General features: G+C 35.1%; 4 protein-coding genes and 1 long non-coding RNA gene across 7 annotated transcripts; 2 read left to right on the top strand and 3 right to left on the bottom strand.

Annotated features, from left to right (window-relative positions):
- Positions 1-81: 81 nt before the first annotated feature.
- LOC104699131 (glutathione S-transferase T2-like) lies at positions 82-1,778 on the top strand. The gene is made up of 3 exons (XM_010414473.2): positions 82-138; positions 635-791; positions 951-1,778. The coding sequence occupies exons 1-3, from the start codon at positions 82-84 to the stop codon at positions 1,625-1,627; spliced, it is 891 nt and encodes a 296-aa protein (XP_010412775.2). The 3' UTR covers positions 1,628-1,778.
- Positions 1,779-2,351: 573 nt separating this feature from the next.
- Positions 2,352-8,007, top strand: LOC104791763 (vacuolar protein-sorting-associated protein 33 homolog). Of its 2 annotated transcripts, none has more exons than XR_015559286.1 (22): positions 2,352-2,514; positions 2,597-2,636; positions 2,912-2,992; positions 3,138-3,332; positions 3,441-3,551; positions 3,667-3,732; positions 3,804-3,911; positions 4,032-4,076; positions 4,361-4,417; positions 4,787-4,881; positions 5,259-5,310; positions 5,381-5,445; positions 5,661-5,723; positions 5,830-5,936; positions 6,111-6,233; positions 6,322-6,403; positions 6,514-6,584; positions 6,897-6,977; positions 7,164-7,221; positions 7,348-7,400; positions 7,510-7,603; positions 7,689-8,007. XR_015559286.1 is itself a non-coding variant. In XM_010517726.3 (22 exons), exons 1-22 carry the CDS (start codon positions 2,462-2,464, stop codon positions 7,776-7,778), a joined length of 1,779 nt encoding a protein of 592 aa, XP_010516028.2. In that variant the 5' UTR covers positions 2,352-2,461; the 3' UTR covers positions 7,779-8,007. The 2 variants fall into 2 exon arrangements, 1 of the variants encoding a protein (XP_010516028.2); XM_010517726.3 differs by having other exon boundaries at positions 5,392-5,445.
- Positions 8,008-8,077: 70 nt separating this feature from the next.
- Positions 8,078-11,257, bottom strand: LOC104791762 (U-box domain-containing protein 14). Its single transcript, XM_010517725.3, has 4 exons — positions 10,532-11,257; positions 9,954-10,070; positions 9,430-9,843; positions 8,078-9,337 (listed from the first exon to the last, which is right to left on the bottom strand). Exons 1-4 carry the CDS (start codon positions 10,808-10,810, stop codon positions 8,252-8,254), a joined length of 1,896 nt encoding a protein of 631 aa, XP_010516027.1. The 5' UTR covers positions 10,811-11,257; the 3' UTR covers positions 8,078-8,251.
- A 253-nt stretch (positions 11,258-11,510) lies between these two features.
- LOC104791761 (ras-related protein RABF1) lies at positions 11,511-13,892 on the bottom strand. 2 transcript variants are annotated; one of them, XM_010517724.3, is made up of 8 exons: positions 13,642-13,892; positions 13,324-13,403; positions 13,143-13,226; positions 12,882-12,976; positions 12,699-12,804; positions 12,165-12,254; positions 11,986-12,072; positions 11,511-11,732 (listed from the first exon to the last, which is right to left on the bottom strand). In XM_010517724.3, exons 1-8 carry the CDS (start codon positions 13,664-13,666, stop codon positions 11,691-11,693), a joined length of 609 nt encoding a protein of 202 aa, XP_010516026.1. In that variant the 5' UTR covers positions 13,667-13,892; the 3' UTR covers positions 11,511-11,690. The 2 variants fall into 2 exon arrangements, with proteins under 2 accessions (XP_010516026.1, XP_019102361.1); XM_019246816.2 differs by having other exon boundaries at positions 13,324-13,406; positions 13,642-13,872.
- A 533-nt stretch (positions 13,893-14,425) lies between these two features.
- Positions 14,426-17,661, bottom strand: LOC147942839 (uncharacterized). The gene is made up of 3 exons (XR_015559285.1): positions 16,080-17,661; positions 15,810-15,913; positions 14,426-15,256 (listed from the first exon to the last, which is right to left on the bottom strand). It is a non-coding gene; the product is annotated as an uncharacterized LOC147942839 (long non-coding RNA).
- Positions 17,662-18,111: the final 450 nt, after the last annotated feature.

Genomic DNA, 18,111 nt, shown 5'->3' with positions numbered 1-18,111 from the left:
TTAAAACAGTGGCATAAAATATTGATAACCGTGGTCTGGTCGGCTTCAACTTACATAAACTCCATACTTTTGACACCTGTGATGAGTGACATATTTGTACCAGCTACATATTCCTATCGTCTTCTTGCTATCATGTTGGTACGTACAGTACAATCCTTATTTCTTTAATGCAACAAACAAAAACAGACCACGTTGATGTTGAGTAAGGTGACATGTCATCATCATCATCATCTTTCTGATTTTCAATTTTTTTCTTCATAGGAAAACAACAACAATCTCATCTTTAAAAATGTTAACATCCATCATCGTAACATAATATGCTAAGTTAACATGGATATGCTTAGAGATTGGATTTATGAGCAAAATATTCTTCACCATTCTGTTTGCACACTGATACCAAAAGTTACATAGTTATTATATATGCAACTTGTGACTGAATTTTAACATTATGGGCTCATATATGAGGCCCATTTATACAGAATGAGGCCCATTTAGTGATTGTAATTATCATCTCCACCGTGTTCTTCATGACGGTTTTGGTTTGCGATTTGTTCATATTAAATTTTTGGTTTGGTTTGGTTTTGGATCGATATTTCCAATATTTCGATAATTCCGATTGACTAAATTTAATTAGGGGAGAAGAATCAAAAATTTCAAAGAAGATGACAATCTTGAAAAATCAATAAAGCAAAAGCATTTTGGAGAGATCGAGATCGAGCGATTCGCAGAAGCTTTCAGTTTTGTCTGGATCCGAAGCGAGAATCGATGGTTGGAGGGCAGGGCGCTTCTGGGTAACCCCTTCAATAATTTATCTTCCTTTTCTCCTTTTATAACACAGAAACTAGGAATCCAATCTTTTATGGACCTCTTAAATAGTCAACACAGCCTTGATGAACCCACCAATTTTTATGAGAGTTTTTCACCAAGTATTGAACTAAGTGATGAATCAGAGCGTAGAACAAGAAGGAAATGGTCATCGACAGATGATGTTGTGCTCGTCAGTGCGTGGCTAAACACGAACAAGGATCCAATAGAGAGAGCCTTTTGGAGACGCATTGCATCTTATTGTGCATCAAGCCCGAAGCTTGCTGGTCAGGAAAAGAGAGAGCCCAGTCATTATAGGCAGAGGTGGAGGAAGATAAGTGATTCAGTTTTCAAGTTTGTTGGATGCTATGAGGCTGCTGTTGCAACAACAACAACAACAACTACTAGTCAGAAATCATCAAGTGCCCCCCAGAATGAGAATAATGATGTTATCAAGCTGGCACACGAAATTTACTTGAATGATCACAAGGTCAAGTTCACCATGGAGCATGCTTGGAGAGAGCTTCGACATGCTCCTAAATGGTGTTCGTCTTCATATACTAAAACGACTGCAATTGCAAAAAAGAGAAGAAAGTGTGAGGAGCGTTCTGCACTGTCTTCAAGCTCCCGCCCCCAACCACTACTAAGCCATGGAGAGGATCAAGAAGCACCAGGAGAAGACAAGTCTCTGTTGGAGTTTCAGATGGAAGAGAAGCTTAGTAAGCATAAATTGCTTGACACTCTCCTTGCAAAAACACAGCCACTTAGTGAATTAGAATTGGCTTTAAAGAACAAGCTACTTAATGACTTGTTGTCAAGCTAAATTTAGTTTTATGGAGTTTATCTACTTTTGAAACGATCAAGAGATGTTCATTGTAATTTTGTGTTGCAAATCAGTAGTTCCTGGTCTTTGAAAATATCAGTTGTATGAGTTTATGTTCTTTTTCAATAGAGTTTTATTAGAGTTTCTGTTTTTTGACACGATCAAGATATGATTTTGTCTGATGTGTTTTTGGACTCAGATCAAGAGATGTTCCTTGTCTAAGATGTTGATCTTGATGTTGTTTGTGTTAGATTGAGAGGATTGAAGAAGACAAGAAAAAAAACTGAAATATTATTTTTCATGAAACTTGTTGTTTACAAATTAAGACAAAATTGGTTTATATTGTTAACAAATAGACACGATAACACAATGACTTGTGTCTCTTCATACTTGATGGCTCTCTAGTGAAACATCACAAACTGCAACGCTTAGACCAAAACGTTGCAACTGTTGACCAATTTCAATTATCAACCAACAGTTTGTCTCGGATGTAACGTTGATCTTGAGGTCTGAGACACAATAAAACACATCAAGATCATGATGTTTTCATAACATAGATATATATGCTTAGAGATTGGATTTATGAGCAACATATTTTACCAGACTGTTTTTGCATACACTGATACCAAATTCTTTAGTTACGAAACTTATAATTGAATCTTAACATCATGGCCCATCTAGAAAGCCTATTTATATAGAATGAGGCCCATTTAGTGATTGTAATTAATTATCATCTCCACCGTGTTCTTCTTCCACAGCGGTGGACTTAAACACGGTGCAGGGGAAACGGAGAAAGGTCGGTCGATCAATCATCTCTTGATCATCGTCGTCTCAATGGCGCAGATCCCCAACTTGGAAAATGCTCCTCTCAATCTCAAATCCATTAGGTGAGTCAATCATCATAATTCAATGTTCGATTGATCGTTTCTTCTTTTTCTTCTCCTCTCTCATATATGTTCTTTAATCCAGGGAGAAGTCTCAGAAGGAGCTCGTAAACTTGCTCAAAGACGTAAGTCTCGTTACTCTCTTTTCATATGATTCCAAAAGGGGTCGCTGAGAATTGTCAATTTTAGTCTTTTTTCTTTTCTTTTGGGAACAATAAACATATCTGTATTGAGAATGTGAAAAAAAAAAAAAAAGACGTCTTTGTCTCACACTTGTACTCTAAACTCTTCTCTTTGGGATGAAACTACTGGGCCAATGAACTTGGGAGATGATTTACAGATTCCTCAACACTATTTTTTTTTTTTTTTTGTTCTTTCTGTTTGGTGCCTTTGATTGTAGATTCGTGGAACCAAGTGTCTAGTTATTGATCCAAAGCTCAGTGGTTCCGTCTCACTGATCATCCAGACTTCTACCCTCAAGGTAATTCCAAGTTTTTTCCCGACTTATTTCATCTTGTGGGAATTTGTTAAATTGAAATGTCGAGAAAAGGAAGATTTTTTATAGGTTGAGTTTGGTTTTAACATTAGTGTTGGTCTGATTTTTAAAATCTTTCTTTGCTTAATAGGAACTTGGTTTGGAGTTACGGCATCTTTCTGCGGAACCAGTTCAGACTGAATGCACTAAAGTGGTTTATCTTGTTCGCTCTCAACTCAGTTTTATGAAATTCATAGCTTCTCACATTCAGAATGATATTTCAAAATCGATTCAGAGAGACTACTACGTTTACTTTGTCCCTCGTAGGTCAGTTGCGTGTGAGAAGGTATGTGGCTCTATCTGGTCATCGTCTTATACAATGTCTGATTGTGTTTGCTTGTTTTGACCACCTTTTGAATGATGGATGATAAGTATTTTATTCTGCTAATTTCAGATTCTAGAACAGGAAAAAGTGCATAACTTGGTTACTGTGAAGGAGTTTCCTCTGTATATGGTTCCACCAGATGAGGATGTGATTTCATTTGAGCTTGATCTCTCTGAAAAAGTGTGTAGAACTCTCATGGGTCCAGTTCTTACTTATAACTTTATGTTCCCTTTTCCTTGAGGCCTTGAAATTAGAGGTTTCCTATTTATCTTGTTCTATGGTTTTTGAATGATAGGACTGCCTTGTGGATGGGGATGTTAGCTCACTTTGGCATGTTGCAAAAGCCATACATGAGCTTGAGGTTTGATTCTTTCATTGTTCTTTACATTAGGATTCACACAATACTAACTCATGACTAACTCTTACTCATAGTTTTCTTTTGGAGTTATATCGAAAGTGAGGGCAAAGGGCAAAGCTTCAGTTCGTGTTGCAGATATACTAAACCGCATGCAAGTGGAGGAACCTGTCAATTCGAATGATGTAAAGTTTGCCTGTACAGTTTGATTGTTATAATATTCAGTGACTCATCTATCCTATATTTGTAGAAGATATTTTGGTTTCCATTTTCCACTATTCTGAATGATGTTTGTTCTACATTAGGTGGGAAGGCCTGAAGTGGATACTCTCATTCTATTGGATAGAGAGGTAAGATTATTATGTGTATTCCTATTATTTTAAATCTTAAAACCCAAAGATGTCCGTCAAGAGTTAAATGTTAAAGGGTCCTGTCTGATGTTAACATTGGAAAGTTATTTGCTATGACGCAAATACTTGATTTGGACTTTGCATATGAAGGTTAAGAGGCAGAGATTTTTGTTACAATCCCACTTAACCTGGAATTCGGACTGGTTGATGCCTTTATAATGCATACATTGAAACAATGTATTTCCATGGCGCTATCAGTTTCAACTTTTACTTTTCAATTTCAGGTTGACATGGTTACTCCTATGTGCTCCCAGTTAACTTATGAGGGACTGATAGACGAGGTAATGTCACAAATACTGTACACAGCAGTTTTGACTAGAAGTAGATTGAGTAGATTTTTTCCGCAGTGCACTGTTTTAGTTTCGTGAGGGAGTGATTCTGACTTCATGTATCATAGTATTACTAGTAATTCAGTTATATTGATTGTTTTTGGTTACTCGTCTCATAATAAAGTTTTACACAAGTGTGAGAGCCAAATTAATTCCTGCGGCCTTTGTCATTATCCTGCTGAGTTTTTGTACTTTTCCCGAATTTGGGGAAGGTAAAACAGTGGTGTAGAACTATTTGATTTCATTGGTTGCAATGATTACTAACAACAATATGTTGGTCGATTGGGTTCTATGTTAGCTGACTCCTACGTTTCTTTAAAGTTTTTGCATATCAGTAATGGAGCTGTCGAAGTTGACTCATCTGTGATGGGTGCTCAGCAGGAGGGAAAAAAGATGAAAGTTCCCCTTAATTCAAGGTTAGTTGCTTAGCTCATATATAGATTCCTTCAATCGTGTGAGACAAGTGGGTCTCTTTTTCTTTTATTTTACCAATGATTTGTGAGAGAATATTATATGATGCATAAAATGATTTTCTTGGATTGGATAGGCACATTGTTTTGTTACTAGTCCCATGTATTTATTGGTTATGCGCACAAAAGAGCTTTCTAAACTGATAGCTAGATTAGACCTCCCAAGCTACGTGTTGTGTATCTGTCTATTTCATTCCAGAACTTTGTGTGGAGTGAATTTATGAATGTTGACCTAAAAACGAAAATTTCTTTACTAGCCAACACATTCAGTTGTAGGACACGTTTAACTGTTAACTTTATCTCTTGGATGCTTAATTTTACAGTGATAAGTTGTTCAAGGAGACGAGGGATCTCAACTTTGAAGTCGTTGTACAGGTTGACCTTTGGCCTTTTGGCTTTCATTCTTTATGACATGTTATTCTATTTCCTCATCTTCCAGACGCAGTATGATTGCAGGTTTTACGTCAGAAAGCAACAACCATGAAGGATGACTACACTGAAATTAATTCTGTACGTTTTTCTCTCTTCCTTTAGTTTTCATGGTAGAAGTTATGGTACGCACATATTTGTTTTCTAATTTCTTAGCCATCAATCAGGAGACCTCTAAGGCGCATTATTAGTTTATACCTTAAGAGAACTAATGATCAATCTATTTATACATTTCCCCCCTTGGTTTAGTAGTTGGACCCAGATTTTGAATGGGGTATATTTTTTTTGCTGTACAGACCCAGACAGTTTCTGAGCTAAAAGACTTTGTTAAGAAGCTTAACTCATTACCTGAGATGGCAGTAAGTATTGTCTTGTTTTCTTTACGTTACTTGCTTCCTTGTCTATTATCTCACAGACGTTCAGACCACAATTAGTTTCACGTTAACCTGGTATTTTCTTTCCCAGAGGCACATAAATCTTGCCCAGCACCTGACAACGTTCACATCTAAGCAATCATTTCTTTCGCAACTTGATATGGAGCAAACACTAGTTGAGGCAGAAAGTTATGACATGTAAGTTTCTTCTTAAGGAAACACTTCAATTGTATTTAAAACTTTCATTCAAGGAGATTTCATGACTCTTTTTAATACAAGGGATGTGAAATAACATTTTACTTTAATGGCATAATGGATAATAAATTTTATGATATGGTTGATTATTATTAACTCTCTAGTTTTTAAATGCAGATGCTTTGAGTACATAGAAGAGATGATCCATAAACAAGAGCCTCTCACTAATGTCTTACGTCTATTAGTTCTATTTTCTGTTACAAACTCAGGGCTACCTAAAAAGCAATTTGATTATATAAGGCAAGTTAAGCTTCCATCAGTCCTTCTGTATTGTATATTGTAATAATCCTTTTTAAATCAAATCTTGTCTTTGCTTCTCAACTTCCAGAACGGAACTACTCCACAGCTATGGATTTGAGCATGTGGTCACATTGAACAACTTGGAAAAAGCAGGATTGTTGAAAAAGCAGGTTTGGTTATTCTTTGTCTTCCGTTTAGAATTGAGTTAATTACTTTTACTCTATGGTTAGGTAAGTTTGACATTCTTATGGCTCGTTGTACCTTCATTTGGTTCCTACAGGAATTTAAAAGCAACTGGCTGACAGTGAAACGTACACTGAAACTTATAGTTGAAGACACTGATAAGTCAAGGTAATCTTCTTCTCTTATATTTGAAGATACCCCTCGTAATCTATAATGCATGATCTAACGACAGCATTGGCCCTCTTCTTCTAATGCATGATCTAACATTACCATTGGCTGAATAATCAGTTTTCGTAGCATTTGTATCAGTTTTCCTTGTTTGTGGCTAATGCGATCATGCTTTCTTCATATGGTACATTTTTGCTTTCATTTTGTGTCTGCATAAATCTGATTTGCTAGGCCTTGCACCAAGTTTTATTAGTCATGAAGTGAAGTGCTTATATCATGTTGAGTTATGAGGAAAACAAATTTCTTGTGCAGGCATGATGATATCGCTTATGTCTATTCTGGATATGCTCCTCTTAGCATTCGTCTTATCCAACAAGCTATTCATTCTGGATGGTTAGTATGTTCTTGCATTCTAACACTTTCCCTTTCCTAAATAAGAAATTTACATGAAGCAAAATAAAAACTGCCGGAACTTGAGAAACCTTTTTTTTTCTTTGCCCGTAAGAGAGCTTTTACTAATTCATAATAGATGAATGTTGAAAGAAAGTGGTTTATTTGATGACTCAATCTACCTTACAGGCGCCCTATGGAAGACATTTTGAAACTGTTGCCAGGACCACATTTGGAAACTAAACGAGTCAGTACAGTTCCTCCTTTACGCAATATAGAAAGATAAAATGAAAAGGCTTGTTATGCTATTATATCTTCTCTTTTCGACTATTTGTCGATTGCAAATATATCACTATGTACCTTCTCTGTGCAGAGTGGATTCCCAAGTAGTCCATCAGTTGATTCATTGCATGGAGCTTCAAATGGGTAAAATTTCTCACTGACAATTAGTTTGCTGCTACAAAAGTAGTTTCTTCAAAATGTTAACACATTGAACTGTTTTAATGGTGAGGGGTTTCATGTGACATCATTACAGGGCTGCTGATGGAAGACGCTCAATCGTTCTTGTTGTCTTCATTGGAGGTGTAACATTTGCTGAGATCTCTGCTCTACGGTATCTCGCCTCGAAGGTAATATGCAAACTTCAAGAGCTCATTATTAAAAGACAACTCGTTTTGTCCGCTGAATCCTCCATTTTTCTTAATAAATTTTCAGGAAGGAATGGCTTATGATTTGATTATTGCTACAACAAAAATCGTCAATGGCGCAACATTGATAGAAACATTCATGGAAAAACTAGGCTGATTCGTAGCAGAGTATGTTTCATCTTCTCTCTTGTGAGCTTTTGTGTGTTTATTTATTTATTTTTTGTATGTCTTCTGGTTCTGGATCATTTTGGTTGCCGACTGAATATTATTCGAATGCTGTAGAGTATTCCAGTTTTTCTTTTTGGAGTGAGATACAACATGATCTTCTTGTACAAATTCAATGATGTTTTCTTATACATCTTTAAATAGAAAACCAATTTGTTTTATATTAGATGTGTAAAAAAACGATACCAAACTTGATAAAATGGACTGAATAATACTTGAAAACAAGCGCAATTAAAAATAGGTTTGTTTATAAATATCAAATAAAGTTATACACAAATTTGAGTCAATAATTACACATAACGTCATTACATGAGATTATTTTGTCAGACTTAATCCAAAGTTACCTATACACACAACATACCCTACACTGAAACAAACAAACAACATTCCACAAGAGCGAGGCTTTCATGGAACATTAGATACTACAACACCTTCGATTTGCTGAATGAGCTCCAACAAGCTCGCAGCTTTCCTCTTTGCTCTATCAGTTCCATTCTCAGTAAGTTCTTTCAAGGCAATATCTGCACCAACCTCTCTTGCTACATTTAGCCTCTCCATATTCCCAATACATAGATACCAAAGTATTGCTGCAGCATTTTCCCGGTTCCTTGGTGACCCTGTCCTAATAATATCAACCAACACCGGGATCGAATCTGCTTCAGCTATCGCTGCTTTCCCTTCTTGGTTTGTCGAAAGAATAGCCAGTATGGCTAGAGCCTCATCCACCATTCCCCCACCTGCATCTTTCAGTAATCTGGTCAGAGGATCAACGATACCGCCTTTAACCGCCCTTGATTTGTTCCCCTGGTATATGCATAAATTGAAAATCGCTGTTGCAGCATCTTTTTTGCCTCTTCGGGTTCCTTCCTCAAGCAAGCTTATAAGGGCTTGGATAGCTCCAGCAGCACCTATTGCCACTTTGTTTTCATCTATAACAGATAAACTGAAAAGGGTTGCAGCTGCGTTCTCTCTAGCCTCCATGCTTCCGTTTCTAAGTACTTCTACTATATCCGTTATGGCTCCTGCATCAACGATGGCACCTTTGTTCCCTTCATTTATAGAAAGATTGAGAAGAGCCGTCACGGAATGTTCTTGTGTCCGAGGATCTGGTGAGGATAGAAGATCTACAAGGAATGGTATGGCTCCAGCTTCAGCGATACAAACTCTGTTATCCACGTTCCTCTTGGCTAGTAACCGTAATTCTCCAGCTGCAGCTCTTTGCTGTTCTGTAGTACCGTTGTCCAATTTATCTAACAAGTAAAGGACAAACGCTCGATCACAATCTGAAGAGCTGCTTCCTCCTAGTTTTGTGGTTCTGCAGCTCCCTTGATTTTGTGGTAACTCAATGCCATTGCTTTCACACCACAGAGCAATGAGACTCTTTAACACGTAATTAGGTGTTAATCCAGCATGCAAAAGTGTCTCCTGAGATTTCGGACAGGTTTTATGACCAGCATCCAGCCACTTCTGAATGGATGATCTTTCATATGTCTACAAGGTCGAAAAAAATCAGCTATAACAACAAACACACAAGTGTAATAATCAAATTCACAACAATGCACAAGGAACTAGCAAAAGCAGACCTGGCCAGTAGAGACGATAACAGGATCTTTCATCAGTTCAAGTGATATTGGACAACGAAAATACTCTGGTATAACAGGAGAACGATGTCTCGAAATGATTCGGTTGCCGGTGGATGTATCGGGTTCTGAACTTTCCATAGTTGCACAGTCTACCAGCTTTTTAAGAAGTGAGGACATCCTTTGGAAATAGTCATCAGGGTCCCCATCATATGAAAGAAAATATTCATGTATTGCATGCGATTCTTTCTTCAGCTCATCGATGGTACTGAGTTGGAGTTCCTGTGATAGTCTTTTGAGGATTTTAGGGTCAGGATCCATCACATTCTCTACAATGTCTAGATCATGGCTAAGCTGTACATCAGACTCATCCCCTCTTTCTTTTGCTCTCTTGAACTGAGAATGCAGAAGCTCTACCTACAAATTCAGAGAGCAAATAGTTTTGACCAAAGAAAAAAAAAAGTCTCTGAATTTCAAAATTTTGTATTTGTCTTCAAACCACAAAAACCATTTCCCTTGGGAAATACCTGTTCTCTGACCTCCTCTGATACATCAATCTTATCATAAGAAACCTGACTTAACGCTGCTTCTATCTCCACTGTCATGTCGCGAAACTTCTGCACAACAGAACCCCTATCGAAGACCTGCCAGCAGAGAGAACACGAAAAAGGTCTCTTAACTTTTTTGATTTAAGGTGAATTCTTGGTGCTATAGAGACGGTAGTGAGCTCCCATACAATAAACAAATCACACAATCCTACATAAATCATTGATCACCAAAGCAATGACAACTACAACAACATATTTTTGCAGAACATCAAAATACATAAGAGGAAATGCTAGTGAATCTAAAACCATAATAATTGCCACAAAACAAAACACATGACTCTTCCTCTGTTATGGCAGACTCAATTCGAATCTCGGTTCATCCAAAAACCAAAGAAACAAGTATAGAAAGACAAAGACAAACAGCAAAACCCTAAACAACAAAATCTTTAAAACCCTCGAAATAGAAAGAGAAAACAAAGGGAATTTGCTAACTTTGCCGAAGAGTTTACATATAATAAAAACCTTAAAGAAGAGAGGCAAAGTAATGAGTGGGTAACCTGAAAAAGCTTGCTTCCTCCATTGACCGATCGAAAAAGCTCAAGACTTGAATCAAGAGCGATGCTCATAACCTCGAACCCTGGAATTTGATCATCCTTCAATTCCACATTGACGTCAATCAATTCCTCGAAGAAAGGGCTGAGAAGCGTGATCCTACGAACAAGATCGCCTTGGATCCTCCCAATGAAACCCCTCGAAGACGAAAACCCAGAAATTTCTTTGATAGAGTCAACGATTCGAGTCATCAGCTCCTCGTGGGAACAATTCGTTAATACCATCCTTAAGATTTTGCTCCCCAGGGCTTCTCAAAGGGGTTTTAAAGAAACAAAATAAGAATCTCCTTGGTGAAGGAGGAACAAAAATGTACTATGTATTAAGCCAAAATACACATAACAGTTTATTTATTACAACCAAACGTGATAAGAAATACGTATTTGGACATGAAGAAGTCACTTTTTGTCCATTTTCAGACCAATCAGTAATGACATTAACAAGTTTCTATTTTAGTTTGTCGTTTTTAAGTTTATATCTACGAAATTGATCTATGATTCATGTATTTAATTAAAGTTGACCGAAACAAACATCATATTAAGAGAAGTCAAAACCTTCGGCCACGACCTCTGAGTAGGTCTAGTTACGACTTAGTATGAAGAATCGTCTCATGTGTTGTAATGACCGTTTGTAATATAGTGGATGTCTCAAACCTGCTTTAGTCTCTTTGAAATGGTCAAGCTATTTCTTAATTAGGTTTTTATAGAGTATAAAAGTCAAAACCTAAATTAAGGAACCATCTCTCTCTCTCTCTCTCATGTGCAATGATCTTTGCATCCACCTGGTATTGAATTCGCCAACAATGCATGCATTGATCATTTGAACTTCGAAGTAAGCTTTTACTCTTCTCTCCTGCTGATGGAATCACATGAACCCTACTCAAATATGTACTGATGGTTCATTGCTAAATATAACTTGGGTTTCCACTTTTGATTTTGAGGTTTGCAATATATTCCCCAGTTCCATTCAACATCAAATCTTCACATTATACAACACACAGAGAAATATTGTTGTTAAACATTACATTTAAAGTATGAAAAAGATTAGTAGTACGGAAATAGGTTTTTTTGCTTTCTCTGAAGATGAGATGATTCAGCAACACTCCAATCATGACGAAGGAGTAGGACGAGGTAGCCTTTTGCCAATTTCCTATCAGACATGTACACCAAAGATTAATTCAAAATAACTTTTATATTGGCTTGTTTTCAACAAGTTATTAAATAAAATCCTGGAAGTAGCTATAAAAGAATAAGAAATCCCAATCAGTAACCAAAGATCTCACTGCCTATCACATTTTCATTCTCCATATCCAAGGTAACGAAAAAAACGGATGACAAAAGCTCACTAAATGCAGATGACAAGACAATAGATCATAATCCAAAGGCAATAAAGATATGCTTACCTCAAACAGTTCATTTATGTTATCTGCTGTCTTGGCTGACGTCTCAATAAAGAACATGCTGTTCTTCTCTGCAAGCTCCATCCCATCCTGTTTTCAGAGAAAATGTGATTTGCGCTAAAGAAGCAAGTGACAACAAAATATTCTACTGAATCTAGATGAAGTTTTTTATGCATACTCACCTCGGTTGGTACTTCTCTTTTTTCATGTAGATCAGCTTTGTTACCCACCAAAGCCATAACAATATCTGGGCTTCCATGTTTTTGCAGTTCCTATCAGATTTAAGGGCAGGGGGGTAAACAACAGCACTAGAGAAACAAAATATTAATATCCTTCCTACACGGAGTTGTACCAAATGGTTTCATGGTATTGAGCCAGTGTGCACATAAATAGGTCAGAAAGGTCAGAGAAGACGACAAGTTGCTCAACAATCACAGCACGGTATCCTAGTATATTCTATGCTGAGTAAAAAAGCTGGCTTATGTTTGGATATATCGTTTCCTCTGAGTGGCTGTCATAAAGGATGGCAAGTCACTCGACTATATCAGCAACAAGATAGCTGCCAAGTTGGAGGAATTTGGGCAAATCAATGTTACAGTCATTTCAATCATTTAGGTTTTCACTCTTCCTATGGTTCAAAAAATTTCAGCTCAGAAGCGATTGCATGAATCCTAAGAACATGAAGGTAATCGAACCGTTTGAAAATGAAAACATACCTTAACCCAATACTGTGCTTTCTTGAAAGATTCAGGGCTGGTTATATCATATACAATAACAGCAACTCCAGCTCCACGATAGTATAGTGGTGCAAGAGCAGAATACCTATAAAATGAAGTGAATACAGATTAATCCTAGCAAGCAGGCAAAGCGTTTATTAATCTGCGTAAAGGATTTATCACCTTTCCTGCCCAGCTGTATCCCATATTTCAAACTTCACCGTGGTAGAGTCTTGCAAGGCTATTGTTTGAGACAAGAACGAGGCTCCAACAGTTACCTGATAATACATAACTAGTAGTTTTGAGATTCAATACAGATAAGAATACTGTTTATACCCATTCACATGCCACATATAAGACCACAGAGTTCTAAAACAAGTGTAAGATGGATCAATAAAGACTACTAGATAACAATGTTTTTTTTATTGTTTTTTTTTTACTTACCTTAGATGTAGCATCAAACTGACCACGGACAAATCGAAGAACAATACAGCTTTTACCGACACCAGAATCACCTAATAGAACTAACTGCATTCAAGTGAATCTCATGAATCAGTCAGTCAAGCAACAAAGCAGTCGCAACATTTCTTAAAAAGATGAGAGCAAAAAAAAACAAAAATGGCACCTTAACACGTAGATTTTTGGCATCAGCTGAAACAGCATTCTCAGTATTGTTAAGACCACTTAATGTTCCAGAGTTCCTCTCTGCTACACACAAAACAAAACACACTAACCATTAAAACGATTCGGAAACCCTAACCAAAATATCAAAATCCCCAATTTTGGGGAAGTTTCTCGAATTCAACCCCAGATTATGAAAATTGGTGATGAAATAACTCGAGGGTCTCTAAAAATTCTCACTTTTGATTCCAACAGCAAGAAAGAAAAACAAAAAATCAACAAAATACAGACAGGACCCAAAAAAAAAAAAAAACAAACTTGCCTGGAAGAGAAGCAGCACATCCCATAGTTGACCCCTGAATAGATAATTAATGAGATTACAGCTGAGAGATGATCGTATCCAAGTTTTGGTCGCCGTTGATGGCGAGTTGAAGAAGACGAAGAAGAAGAAGAAAGAATCGTCAAATTAAAATTTTCGAATCGATTATTTTTTTTATCGTGCTTGACTTTACCAACGATTTATCGAGTTTCATTTTTTCTTTTTTCTTTTATTAAAAAGGCTCTTTTTATGGGGAGCTTTAACCAATTTCCAAATTATTTTATACATATGGATCATGGATGTTTTTTTTTTTCTTTTTCAGATACAGTACATGGATTTTTGCATTTTCCACACAGTAATGATTTATGAACAAATGTATTTACGTCATTTATTTAGAGAGAACAAACAAAAATATCAAGAAAAAACTCATTAATTACAGTACGTAAATTTCTAAGATGATTAGTGAAAAGTGAAATTAACCTAATTAATAATTTTTTGTATATACTGTAATTGTTCTAAAATAATTTGGAAATTGGTTAAAGCTTCAGAGTCCAATATGATTATTGGAAGACAATATTATTTAGTTACTTGTTACGGTACAATTAAAAATAACTGATTGTTTAGTTATTAGTTTTTTTTTTTTTTAATTAGAAGATAGACTATTTTACTCGGAAACTCTTCGAACATCCATATTCATCGATTGCTATTGAGAGCACAAAATCAAACGTTTTTGTTTTGAGAGCTATAAGAAAAAAACAAATTGTGTTGATAAATTCTAAACAACAACTTTATCTATAAATTTACTTCTTCTTTTTTTTCTTTCATATAGTATGTAACATTGCTAAATATTATACACGAGAATACAAACACAATTAATTAACGAATACATGCATACATGGGTTTTATTCAAGAAATAACCCAAGCATATATAGAGAGAGAAAAAAATACAAATATTTGAAAAAGAACAAGGGTGAAAAATATACATTCAAGCATATACAAATTCATGAGATATTGTAGGGGATTCGTTACTTTATGGCTCAGGAATGGCTCTCTGTTGTAGAACAAAGTGTTGAACCTAAAGGATGACTGTTAATGTAGCGGCTAGGAGCTGAATTAAAGTGAAATCCTTTTGGCAAACAATCGTTCACGGATCCACCGCGAAATGCGTCTTGTTCACCACCGCTTGTGTAAATAGTATTCGTACTCGTGTGCCCTGGATTATAAGTTCTAATAAAGGCCTCGATGCACATACAAAGTTTGTTCGAGGAGAAAAAAGGAAAAGAGACATATATATGTAGAGCAACACAACGAAGGAAATGTAGCTCGGCATTTACTAACTGAGTTTAGCTATCAACCTTTGCGCTATAGTTTCTTGTGTTCTTGATGAGGAAGATATGTATTCTGGCTCTCTATTTATATGTGTGTGTGTGTATATTTGCTTGTGATCTTTGTATTGACCAAGTTACGTATGTGTATCCTTGCGTGGTCGGCGTTGAAATAGAACAACTCACATCGAACACTTTTTTGATAATATGCTCGTGCTTCTCTTTACTCCAAACCTTCTCCAAACTTTGATTTCCAAGTCATAATTCCACGTTACTATTCGATTTCTTTCAACCTACGATTTTTAAAAGGAAATATGAAGAAAAAAAGACATAATCAAACTATTACAATAAAAAGGTTATACTAACAAATAAAAATCTGAAAGTAGCTAGAAATGGTTTAGTGCAATAATACTTGCTACCAAAACATTAAAATTTAGATTTTATATAAGTCTCTACGATTATCTAATGGTTAATAAATACATAATTACGAAATATTTATATATATTAATATTGTGTAATAATAAGAATATATATATATATATATAACTGAAAAAGAAATCTTTTTGTCCGACGTGGATAATAGAACTGCAGATCAAAACATGGGAAGAGAGGGAGAATCTAAATTGTACACCTAAATTAGATCCTAAAGGCTGATCTAAAGTTGACAAGTGTTAAATTAAAACTCATGCTATTTAGATCTTCTCTATGTTTACTACAACTACATAATCTGTGAGATTTAACCATGTAAACCAATAAGAGAAAAACATCTGGATAATGGAACCAATAAGTGAACAACATGTGGATGATGATGACACGTCAAATATTGTAATCTCATGTCTAATGTACCGGTTACATGAGTGAGTTGTCCTTGCCACGAGTCCTAAATGTTTCTCTTACAAATGATGATTGTATGCTTTTGAGATATTTGCGCGAGAATCCTATGAAAAAATCTGTATCAAATTTGTATCCGAATGATTAAAACTTCTTAACCTCAAATCAAATTTTGTTTGTTTTTGGTCTGTAAATTTTTGTTACAAAGATTAAAAGATTAAAGAATGATGTAACCAAATCTTTTAACCAAACTATTCTTTACTACTTGGAAAAAGAAGAATTTACCAAAGACTTGGTGCATCATGATGCTATATATAATGGTATATTCTATTTATGTGGTATAGTAAACGATGTTTGAGCCCAACTTTCGTAGTCGTTATCTGCAAAGAGTTTCAAGATGAGATGAATGACAGTCATTGTGGAAAATGTAATCGTTTTGTTTTCTATGCCGTTTAAACATTATTTACTAGGACATATCTCAGTCTATAAGACACTTTGGCTAATTTGCGGACAGTTAATGGATTGTCAGACGAAAAAAAATATTTCAAGTTAATTTCTATTTTTTTTTCTTCTTAAATCAGTTATTCTATAATCTAGAAAACAATTTAGTTGACCAAAAAAAGTATATATATATTTAGGTGGTGATTTATAAAGCACTAAAAACATACTTATAAATGAATCTCCAAACATAACCGAAAAAAATGAATTAAGTAGCTGGTTGACAAAGACAAACTACGTACATGACCCAATCAAACCTCATTTCTAAGACTATTTCCGAGAAATTCAAGTCTTTTCGCATAGTATTTTTTTTCATACTTCTTTACGGATAAAACTCACAGATCATCTTTGTAATTTTGTAAGAAACAAGGTTAGCGATCTGATCATCAAATTATTAGGTGTCTCTGTTTGTTTGTTATATCTGATCAAGAGTTCCCTGCCACGTTTATGGGGGTAATCCTTGCGGCATCTCAAACACGTTTTCATGCGTTTTGACCTTATGGACTATTTCTGGAACGGCATCGACTTCAATAAAAAGGATATACCTACCCTTAAGTTAACCCGTTAAATCTCTATTTTTTTACATTTCTAAGTTTTTTTTTTGGTTTATTGATGTTAAACATTTCTAAGATTTACTAACGACTAATCAGGCACTACAATACAACTTCATATAATCATACTAATAAAAGTTTTGGGATCGGTGTTCCGTCCGTGTATGCATGTGTCAAGCTTCTTATCGCCTATAACACAGATTAACATGACTCATCATATATAGATCATAATGCACAAGTGTGAAGTAATCCCAAAACAACCAATTACGTGATACATCTACTTGGCAAAATAATTGAAAACAACTATAATGAACAAAATCAGCATGTGAGGATGTAAGATATTTTATATAGCTGGAAGCGGCGAATAAAAAGAGATTAAATGTGCGCATGTTCTTTTTTCGGTTTTTGATCAAATATGGACATGTTCTTGAGTTCTGGTGCCATTCTAACATAACAAACTTCCAAATTTTTCACAAAAACAGATCCACCCACCCATGTGGACGTGGTTTTACCCTCGCCAATAAGGTTTTTTTTTTTAATGTTGTTCTAATACAATAACATTACAAACCTAAAATACAGATATCTGAATCTTATATAAGAAGTATTGTTCTATTAAAATGGAGGAGAGGATTGATTTTTTGAATTTTGTGTGTATTTAAAATCTATGAAGCTTTGCTATTAATCTTCTTATATACATTTTTTAGGGGGTGTTATTGAATTCTAATTCATAAATAATTCTGAAAACTTCAATAAAATCACCAAAAGTGAATAAGTGAAAGATATTTAAGTAATTTTTTTTTTAGCACCGAAATATTTTTAAGTATTGTTAGAGAGTATTCTATAGTTTTGTTGATTAGTTTTCTAAAATCTTATAAGTAGAGGTTATTGATTTGAGATTTGAATAGAGTTTTAATAGACTTAAAATGTTCTGTAGAATATGTTGTTATTAGATCAAGATTTTGTTAAACTCTGTTAAAGATTAGTGTTATTAGTTTGTGATTTGTAAAAAATCATTTAAAATCTTAACAAATTTGGATTATTGGATTAAAAATTTTATAAACTTTTTAATGACTTTATAAAAGTTTTAATCCAATAAACTAAATCTTTTAAGGTTTTATATGATTTTTTTACAAATCACAAACTAATAATACTAAACTTTAGCAGAATTTAACAAAATCTTGATATTATAAAAATAGATTCTACATAACATTTAAAGTCATTAAAACTCTATTCAAATCTCAAACCAATAACCCCCACTTAGTATAATT

Source organism: Camelina sativa, chromosome 6 (assembly GCF_030686135.1).
Source record: "Camelina sativa cultivar CO46 ecotype springtype chromosome 6, ASM3068613v1".
Classification (NCBI taxonomy): Eukaryota; Viridiplantae; Streptophyta; class Magnoliopsida; order Brassicales; family Brassicaceae; genus Camelina; species Camelina sativa.
The sequence above is the reverse complement of the archived record's forward strand: the minus strand, read 5'-3'. Positions and strand labels throughout refer to the sequence as shown.

Bases quoted from the DNA above. Each gene is read 5' to 3' on its own strand.
- LOC104699131 (XM_010414473.2), top strand. From the start codon at position 82: ATGAGTGACATATTTGTACCAGCTACATATTCCTATCGTCTTCTTGCT. The intron at 139-634 runs GTACGTACAGTA...AAATTTAATTAG, and splicing joins GTCTTCTTGCTATCATGTTG to GGGAGAAGAATCAAAAATTT. The intron at 792-950 runs GTAACCCCTTCA...GTGATGAATCAG, and splicing joins GGAGGGCAGGGCGCTTCTGG to AGCGTAGAACAAGAAGGAAA.
- LOC104791763 (XM_010517726.3), top strand. From the start codon at position 2,462: ATGGCGCAGATCCCCAACTTGGAAAATGCTCCTCTCAATCTCAAATCC. The intron at 4,882-5,258 runs GTTAGTTGCTTA...TTAATTTTACAG, and splicing joins AAAGTTCCCCTTAATTCAAG to TGATAAGTTGTTCAAGGAGA. The intron at 6,978-7,163 runs GTTAGTATGTTC...TCTACCTTACAG, and splicing joins CAAGCTATTCATTCTGGATG to GCGCCCTATGGAAGACATTT.
- LOC104791762 (XM_010517725.3), bottom strand. From the start codon at position 10,810: ATGGTATTAACGAATTGTTCCCACGAGGAGCTGATGACTCGAATCGTT. The intron at 10,071-10,531 runs GTTACCCACTCA...CTCTGCTGGCAG, and splicing joins GAGGAAGCAAGCTTTTTCAG to GTCTTCGATAGGGGTTCTGT. The intron at 9,338-9,429 runs GTCTGCTTTTGC...TCGACCTTGTAG, and splicing joins TTATCGTCTCTACTGGCCAG to ACATATGAAAGATCATCCAT.
- LOC104791761 (XM_019246816.2), bottom strand. From the start codon at position 13,666: ATGGGATGTGCTGCTTCTCTTCCAG. The intron at 12,805-12,881 runs GTGATAAATCCT...TTCATTTTATAG, and splicing joins GATACAGCTGGGCAGGAAAG to GTATTCTGCTCTTGCACCAC. The intron at 11,733-11,985 runs GTAAGCATATCT...CATGTCTGATAG, and splicing joins ACATAAATGAACTGTTTGAG to GAAATTGGCAAAAGGCTACC.